Here is a 9,505-nt window from a genome sequence, read left to right on the forward strand (position 1 = left end):
TCCATTCCCAACTTTTCCATAGCCAAGTGGGGCTTCTGGTCATGCTTCTCCCGCCTTTGTGCCTTTGCACATGTTCGGTTTCATTTCCTACCTGCCCATCGCAATCTGCCTATCCCAAGTGCAGGCCCTTCCCATGTAGCTTCTGAAGCCCACAGTCATAGGCTAGTCATAAGAAATATATACTACTTAAGTAGTAATCAATCACACATTGTGTAACTTGTCCTGTAATTATCCCGTGTTATTATTTTGAGAGTTTTATCTTATTTCCCCATTCCAACTGAACCACCTTAGGAAAAGGATATTGCCTCATACAAAGAAGGTACTTGATAGCTGCATGTGGATTGGCTAACAATGGCGGCACCTTTGTTTCAATAGTGCTATATCCTTATAAAAGTGTGTTTATTCTATTTTTGAAAGATGTCTCTAAAGCCGTCATCTAGGTGACAGGTAAGGAAAGTAGGTCTAGGACAGTTAAGTGGCTTGCCTCAAGTCCTATTGTAGCAAAGGCAGGACTTCTCATCCAAAAACAAACACGTAGCCCTGTGTTTTTCAGCTGCTCCGTTAGCTGGAACAGCCTACTCCACCCACCCTCTGGAAGGGGGCTGTGGAATGGATAACAGCAAATAAACACAGGGAGCCAAGCCACTGTACAGAGCACCCCAGGTTCTCACGTGGTCGAGGGCTCCTCTTCAGGAACCATGGGGACTGGGCTGCCTCCTGGCTTTTCTCTTGGCAGTGGGCACACAGACCCTGAATTCTGACAGGGTTGTGGCTGTGTCTGGGCAGTGGGACTGCTGCAAGTGAAGTGGGCACGTGGGTAAGAGTGTACTTGCATTTCAATTCTTTTACAAAGGTAGCTTAAAAAAACAGGCCATTTTGGAAACAGGAGGAGCCGTTAAATTACCAAGGCCCATGTTGAAGTATGAGCACTGTTTTTGGAAATACTGGTAGGGCAATTTCTGTAGTAATGCAAGTTACCTAACTTTTTCTTGCTGAGTGACTAGAAAAAGGAGGAAAAGTAATATATCTTCAACATTGTTGGAATGTTGACAGCCCTTCTGGAAAGTGGCTTTAAAAGAATGTGGTCTGGCCTTGCCATGAAAGTGCCTGTGCAACAGTCTTGCATGATCTGCACATGTACCCGGAATCTAGAGTACAGTTAATAATGATAAAGAAAAGAAGGCCGGGCGCGGTGACTCAAGCCTGTAATCCCAGCACTTTGGGAGGCCGAGGCGGGTGGATCACGAGGTCAAAAGATTGAGACCATCCTGATCAACATGGTGAAACCCTGTCTCTACTAAAAATACAAAAAATTAGCTGGGCACGGTGGCGCATGCCTGTAATCCCAGCTACTCAGGAGGCTGAGGCAGGAGAATTGCCTGAACCCAGGAGGTGGAGGTTGCGGTGAGCCGAGATCGTGCCATTGCGCTCCAGCCTGGGTAACAAGAGCGAAACTCCGTCTCAAAAAAAAAAAAAAAAAAGAAAAGAATGCAGGATGCCTCAGAAAACCCATCCACAATGCTCAGCGTGACCTTGTTGTCCCCCTTTGGCATTCTCACAGTATCATGTATCGATTCTTCTTTAATGAATTATTATTCTCTACTGGTCCCTGTTTATATGTCCCCTTCAGAAGTGCTTGAGATCTTTCAGAATAAAAATGTTGTTCAATTTACTTAAAAAAAAAAAAGAAAAAAGAATGTGGTCTGAAACTTCCCATGATACTGCAGTCATGGTTTATGAACTCATATGCAGCATGTTGATGCTGAAGTTCTTAGTGGCGTGCTCAGCACTCCAGTCTACAGGGAGCCCTGCTATGGACAGCTGGCACCTGATGACCACGTATGCAGTTTATTGTTGCAAATGGGAAGCACACTAGGCTGTTATATGTTCATCATAAGTTATGGGGCAGTGGGCACTTAGGTTTGGTGACAAGGGTAGAGTGGGGCCCCATGTTCAAGTTGGAGGATCACATCATCCAACCTATGCTGAAGAGCTATCAGGTGCTTCTAGAACATTTGACAACTTTGCCTGATAAGAGAATGGTCAGGGCGATGATAATTCCCTTAAACAGCCACCTGGTGCTGAACAGCTAGCTAGGAAATAGTGTGGTGAATAAGGGAAGCTTTTACAGATGCTACAGGACACAAACTTACAATGATGACTGTGTTATAATGATAACACAATGGATAAATGTATAGTTTTGAGTCTTTTAATCCTTTGTAATACTTTGCCCCAAATTTTAGTAATTGGAGGTATGCTGTGCCTAAAGAAAGCTTGAGCACGGTTGGTTATCTAAATGAGCACTTTTTACACTGCAGGTTATGAAATCTATTTAGTTGGTTGTGACCAGCATCTTTTAAAAATTAAGTAGCAAAGAAAATATCAGAATATATTATATATAGTAAGGACAAGTATTCTAATGTGAAACATTTGTTATTTGTATATTAGTGTCTAGGTGTGTGTATACAGAGTCATGATGTAAAATTTTTTACTTACTGTGGAGCACAGTTTTTAACTTATGATCTTTTTGAGATTTGAATCAAAGGCTGAGTACAATGGCTCATGCCTGTAATCCCAGCACTTTGGGAGGCCAAGGTGGGAGAATTACTTGAGGCTAGGAGTTTTAGACCAACTTGGGCAACTTAGTGAGACCCTATCTCTACTAAAAGTAAAAAAAAAAAAAAAATTAGCTGGGTGTGTTTGTAGTCTTAGCTACTCAGGAAACCGAAGTGGAAGGATCACTTGAACCCAGGAATTCGAGGCTGCAGTGAGCTGTGATTGCACCACTGCATTCCAGCCTGGGTGACAGAGTGAGACCCTGTCTCTTAAAAAAAAAATCATAGATCTAAATTTTTACTCAATCAGCCTCTGCTGCTCTTGGCAGAACAAGTCCAAAATTTAAAGCCCCATGTTACATGACACTTTTAATGTATGTTGCTGTATTTACTCTGAGACTTTAGACCGCATTTCTCTTACCTATAGCTTGACTACTCTTGTTCTCTTGTGTAACCCAATTTAGAATTAGTATGGTTTGAGGGTGGATTAACTACAGGCTGGGCCTGAAGACAAGTTACATGTTTTGACATTAGATTTTAAAAAGCCACACACTCAACAGAGATTTTGCTTAAAACCACTAAATCCAACCAAAGCCCTAGGAGGAGGAAGGTACTATGACATGCCCAGGCCACACTGCTCAGCTGCCAGCAGCTTGGGAATGGAGGACTTCTACAACAGAATTCATTTCTTTTTTTCTTTTTTTTTTATTTGAGACAGAGTCTTGCTCTGTTGCCCGGGCTGGAGTGCAATAGCACAATCATGGCTCACCGCAACCTCTGCCTCCTGGGTTCAAGCAATTCTCCTGCCTCAGCCTCCCAAGTAGCTGGGACTACAGACGACTGCCACCACACCCAGCTAATTTTTTGTATTTCTAGTAGAGATGGGGTTTCACCATGTTGGCCAGGCTGGTCTCCAACTCCTGACCTCAGGTGATCCACCTACCTTGGCCTCCCAAAGTGATGGGATTGCAGGCATGGGCAATGACACCTGGCCCAGAACTGTTTCTATACAACAGAATTCATTTTCTATACAACGGAATTTTATTTTTATACAACAATTCACTTTTCAACAAAAGTTTAATGTTCAGAAAATCTGGAAAACAGTGAGCAGGAAGATGGCCTAGAAATCTGAAATCACTGGCTGGACACAGTGGCTCATGTCTGTAATCCCAGCACTTTGGAAGTCCAAGGTGGGTGGATCGCCTGAGGTCAGGATTTCGAGACCAGCCTGGGCAACATGGTGAAACCCCTTCTCTACTAAAAATACAAAAAATTGGCCCGGTGTAGTCACACATGCCTGTAGTCCCAGCTACTTGGGAGGCTTAAGGCACAAGGATCACTTGAACCTGGGACATGGAGTTTGCAGTGAGCTAAGATCACACCATTGTACCCCAGAGCAGACTCTGTCTCAAAAAAATGAAATGAAATCTGATATCACTGAGACTAACTGACTCTTCTTGTCTGGAAGTAGCCAAACAGGAAGAACTTTGAAGGCATCACACACACTCTGCACTCTACTCCCTCAGGGCCTGGTTATCTCATGGGTGGGGAGATCTAGGTTTGCTTACAGGATCTCCATGGCGCTCCTTGCTGAAGTGTTTGTGTCTGCCTGGAACTTATCTCAGAACTGCATAGTTGACCACTTGGTTGTGATGAGAGGAAGGCATAAACTGGGATTCCAGACTCTTTTATCTTATTCTGGGTGGTGACACTAACACCCGTAATGCCAAAGTACACCGTGAATGTACACAAATATTCAGTGTAGAAAATTTGGTATCAACAGAGTCATGAAGCATTTTATAATAGGACTTTAATTGGCCCTATAAAAAAAGTATTGGCAGCTGGGTGCAGAGGCTCACGCCTGTAATCCCAGCACTGTGGGAGGCCAAGGTGGGCGGTTCACTTGAGGTCAGGAGTTGGAGACCAGCCTGGCCAACATGGTAAAACCCCATCTCTACTGAAAAGACAAAACTTAGTGGGACGTGGTGGCACATGACTTTAATCCCAGCTGCTCAGGAGACTGAGGCAAAAGAATTGGTTGAACCCAGGAGGCAGAGGTTGCAGTGAGCCAAGATTGTGCCACTGCACTCCAGCCGGGGCAACACAGCAAGACTCTGTCTTTAAAAAAAAAAGTTGTTGGCAGTTTAAGTAGCAACATTTATGATTCTTTTAGGATTTAGTGGTTACCATTTAAGAAGTCGGCCTCAGGTCACAGATGTAGGAAGTGGCAGAGCTAATCTGACTGGCAGGTCAGTGCACTTTTCTGAAGTCTGTCACACAGGGTGTGAGGCTCCACATCAACACGTGAAATTGCCATGGCAACCAGCACAGAAACCTCAGTGGCCGTTTATCTTCCTACTTGGATTGAATATATTTGTGGTGTTCCCAGAATGCAGCATGCCCTTGGATTAAAAATCAAAGTTGTACTTTTGCATTTTATTCTTACAAGTTCTTTTCTGCATTACCCATGGGCTCACTGGGGATTCTGATACTCCTTGGGATTCACAAGGTCTCCCAGTTTTCAGATATGGACAGAGTGTGGGGGTGGAAGTTTGTCTTTTCAAAGTACTACTTCCCTGTTGCTTTCAAGCCAGCAAAGTTCTGATTTTCAGTAAAGTTTAAAGTGTCAAATTTACAGAGCTGCTATCCTAAAAGATTCCCTGACTCCTTTCATATCTAACCTTTGAAATAATTAACTTTTCTATGTATGCATAAGGAAGTAACATACTAATGTGTCATTTATTCTGAGAATTGTGGTCTGACTTTTGGATGCAAGCTTACATATAAAAAACTAAGGAATTCGTTGAAATAAGGGTTCAGTTCAATCTAGGATTTTTTAATTTTTTGAGACAGGGTCTCACTGTGTCGCTTAGGCTGTAGTACAATGGCATGATCATATCTCACTGCAACCTCAGTCTCCCATGCTCAAGCGATCCTCCTGAACTCAGCCTCCTGAGTAGCTGGGACCACAGGCACATACTCCCATGCCCAGATAATCTTTTTTTTTTTTTAAATTTATTTATTTTACTTTAGGTGCATACTGTATCTGGCATTTCTCCCCATGTTATCCTTCCCCATTCCCCCACTCCCGGCTGTCTCTCCCCTACCACCCCAAACTGCCCCCAGTGTGTGATGCTCCTCTCCCTGACTCCACGTGTTCTCATTCAACACCCACCTATGAGTGAGAACATATGGTGTTTGGCTTTCTTTTCTTGTGTCAGTTTGCTGAGAATGATGTTTTCCAGACTCATCGAAGTCCCTACAAAGGACACGAACTCGTCGTTTTTTTATGGCTGCATAGTATTCCATGGTGTATATGTACCATATTTTCTTTGTCCAGTTGATCATTGATGGGCATTTGGGTTGGTTCCAGGTCTTTGCTATTGTACACAGGGCTGCAATGAACATACATGTGCATGTGTCTTTATAATGGAATGATTTTTAATCCTTTGGGTATATCCCAGTAATGGGATTGCTGGGTCAAATGGAATTTCTATTTCTAGATCCTTGAGAAATTGCCACACTGTCTTCCACAATGGTTGAATTAATTTACACTCCCACCAACTGGTAAGAGTGTTCTTATTCCTCCACATCCTCTCCAGCATCTGTTGTCTCCTGATTTTTTAATGATCGCCATTCTAACTGGTGTGAGATGATATCTCAGTGTGGTTTTGATTTGCATTTCTCTAATGACCAGTGATGATGAGTATTTTTTCATATGTTTGTTGGACTCATATATTTCTTCTTTGGAAAAGTGTCTGTTCATGTCCTTCACCCACTTTTGAATGGGGTTGTTTGGTTTTTTTTCTTGTATATCTGTTTTAGTTCTTTGTAGAGTCTGAATATTAGCCCTTTGTCAGATGGGTAGATTGCAAAAATTTTTTCCCATTCTGTTGGTTGCCAATTCGCTCTAATGTTGTTTTTTTCTTGCCTGATTGCTCTGGCTAGAACTTCCAATACTATGTTGAATAGGAGTGGTGAGAGAGGGCATCCTTTTCCAGTGCCTGATTTCAAAGGGAATTCTTCTAGCTTTTGCCTGTTCAGTATGATATTGGCTGTAGGTTTGTCATATATATAGCTTTTATAATTTTATGATACATTCCATCAATACCTAGTTTATTGAGAGTTTTGCTTTATGTATCTGGGTGCTCCTGTGTTGGGGGCGTATATATTTATGATCATTAGCTCTTCCTGTTGGATTGATCCTTTTACCATTATATAGTGTCCTTCTTTGTCTCTTTTGATCTTTGTTGGTTTGAAGTCCATTTTATCAGAGACTAGGATTGCAACCCCTGCTTTTTTTTTGTTCTCCATTTGCTTGGTAAATCTTCTTCCATCCCTTTATTTTGAGTCTATGTGTGTCTTTGTATGTGAGATGGGTTTCCATCTTTTTATCCTTGAAGGAGAAGAGGTGTTCTGGTCTTTGATGGTTTCATCTTTTTTGTGCTGTTTTTTCCCCATCTTTATGGATTTACCTGGCTGTGGTGTCAGACAGCTGCTTGATGAGGTCCTTTGTCTGCCTGTGGGGGCACTACTGGGTTTCTAGGGAAGCTTCCTATGTCTTTTTTGTTTATACTGGGAGATTAGGCCTGCCTCTTAAGCTGACCTGTAGGCGCTGCTGGGTTGTCAAGAATGCCATCGCATTGCTTCGTAGGCTTCCTGTGTTTTTTGTTAAAACATGTAGCCCAGTCCCACCCTTCTAGTGGTGGGTTGTGTCCTTCCTCCTCTGGGCTGAATCATTCAGGGTTCATCTCAGACTGTGGCACTGGCTGAGCAACCCACTAGAGTCAGAGCTTCAGACCTCTGGGGTTTGTAGGGGAGAGTAGGGACCTGCCCAGCCGCACCTAGCCGTCTCCCCCTTTCAGCTTCATCTCTCTCCTGTCACGGGTAGGGGCCCGCCCAGCAGCTCCCGCTTACAGCTCCCTCTCCCTCAGGGCAGGGGGAGGGGGCAATAGCTCAGTCCGCAGGCTGTTATTCAACTCCGGGCTTGTAATTTCTGGAGCTTGACTGGCAAAGATCCCCTGTTCTATGTATTGCTGAGGCTTTGGGGGAAGCGCTGTATCTGGACTGGAGTGCCAGAGGGGGAGCCGCCGACTTGCCAGTCAGATGCACTTCCTGGATGAAGCAGCACCCCTCCCCACCTTGGTCTGCCCTGAGTGGGCTTTGCTCACCATGGGACCAGACCCATTGAAATGCACCTGGTACCTCAGTTGGAGCTAAGAGATCTCTGGATTTCTGCATCTCTCTCGCTGGGTGTTGTGTGCTGGAGTTGTGTCTAATTGGCCATCTTGCCTGGAAAGCCAGATAATCTTTTAATTTTGTTTTGAAGTGACACTGTGTTGCCCAGGCTCATCTTGAGCTCTTGGGCTCAAGCAGTTCTCCCACCTCAGGCTCCCAATGTGTTAGCATTACAGGCATGAGCCACCACACCTGGCCAGATTTTTCTGGAAAAAAATTTTACCCATTTAAATTAAGATACCAAAATATACTAATTTAAAAATAATGGGCTGGGTGAGGTAGCTCACACCTGTAATCCTAGCACTTTGGCACTCTGGAAGGCCAAAGTGGGAAGATCGCTTGAGGTCAGGAGTTGGAGACCAGTCTGGGCAATACATGGAGACCCTGCCTCTCCAAATAAAATAAAATAAAATGATGCATTCATAAAGAACAGAAGAGAGTAAAGAACTTCTCTGAAGTTGTATCTTGTGTTATGTTAGTATTAAAGGATGACCCTGGGTGAGTTTAACTCATATCATCAAAATGAAACTATATTCAATAGGATTACAGTTCCCAATAATGCTATAATTTAAATTTTTCTAATACAGATGAAGAACTAGCACTGGATGGCAGTTTTGATCCAGACCTAAAAAACTATCACAAACTCCACTGGGAAACAGAATTCAAACCTGTGGCACAGCAGCTTCTAAACCGAATTCAGAGACATCACACCTTCCTGGAACCCCTGCCTGTTCCCTCTTTCTAACAAGATGCAGGTTAACAGTAGAAACAGGAAGTCGCATCTCCCTCATTCTTAAGAACTGGTAACAAATGTAAATATTTTTTCAGCATTAACAAATGTGGACAGTTTTTCAAGAACTGCTTTTATTGAGTAGCCAAAGTATTTTTTTTTTTAAAAAATAAGCATTTATTCTTGTTAGGGTATTATGGAAAAATGAATATACCTGTTATATTTCCTGTTAAGAGAAATGTGAGATGAAAATATATGCATTTTTAAGTAAATGACTTTTTCTTCTATTCTCTATTAAATAATTTAGTTCTAGTCTTAAAATCTTGATTTAGCAATTTTGGAATTAAAGTGTTCACAAGTTAAATGAACTGTGCAGTAAAGGCTGTTAGATTATAAAGAAGGGTAGTCAGCACGAATGGAACACATTACAACATAGGATCTGTGTTAATTCTTACTACATCAAACAATAAATGTTCTCTCTAGGTACCAGTATTTTTCTGGTCCTCATAGTAAAGAGAAGGAGTAAGCAGAAAATCATAGAGAAAACTGCTTTGGGCCATCTATTCTGTATTAAATAAGTAAAATAGATTAAAACAAGAGTATCTTTTCATTTGAAATAAAATGACTGGAATAAGACAGTCCTCTTAATTGTAACTCTCTGTGTTTGGCAGGTGATGTAATGTATTCGAAAGCATGTAGGCTTAGGTGAATGGTAGACCTGAGCCTGAATCCTTGCTCTCCCCTGCAAGCTGTGTGGGCCTAGAACAAGTAACTTAATTTCTGGAGCTTCAACTGTAAAATGGGAATCACATCTATTTTACTGTAGTATAGTTCAGAACAAACTATTAAATGGGCAAATGGCACATCCAGTGTATGATGTGGAGTGGATGCTCAAGAACATGATGACGGTGAGCACTTTATTAGCTTGCCATGCTTTGTAGGATGAGTTTGGCCTTTGAATAAATGATTAAAAAACAAAATA

The 9,505-nt window shown here is 42.4% G+C and overlaps 1 protein-coding gene across 17 annotated transcripts in view; it reads left to right on the plus strand.

Moving 5' to 3' along the window:
* Positions 1-9,505, plus strand: part of ARMC2 (armadillo repeat containing 2) — a 145,775-nt gene that overhangs the window by 117,642 nt on the left and 18,628 nt on the right. For 6 of the 17 annotated variants that reach the window (XM_008994871.5, XM_008994872.5, XM_008994874.5 and 3 more), the window contains one exon: positions 8,381-9,503. The exons of 4 other annotated variants lie outside the window; for them this stretch is intronic. In XM_008994871.5, coding sequence (XP_008993119.1) covers positions 8,381-8,538 — 158 coding nt within the window. In that variant the 3' untranslated portion in view covers positions 8,539-9,503. Of the gene's footprint in view, positions 1-8,380; positions 9,504-9,505 lie in introns of those variants that run through there. 7 more of the 17 variants (XR_013534467.1, XR_013534469.1, XR_013534468.1 and 4 more) reach the window with 4 other exon arrangements.

The sequence above is a fragment of the Callithrix jacchus genome, chromosome 4 (assembly GCF_049354715.1).
Source record: "Callithrix jacchus isolate 240 chromosome 4, calJac240_pri, whole genome shotgun sequence".
NCBI lineage: Eukaryota > Metazoa > Chordata > Mammalia > Primates > Cebidae > Callithrix > Callithrix jacchus.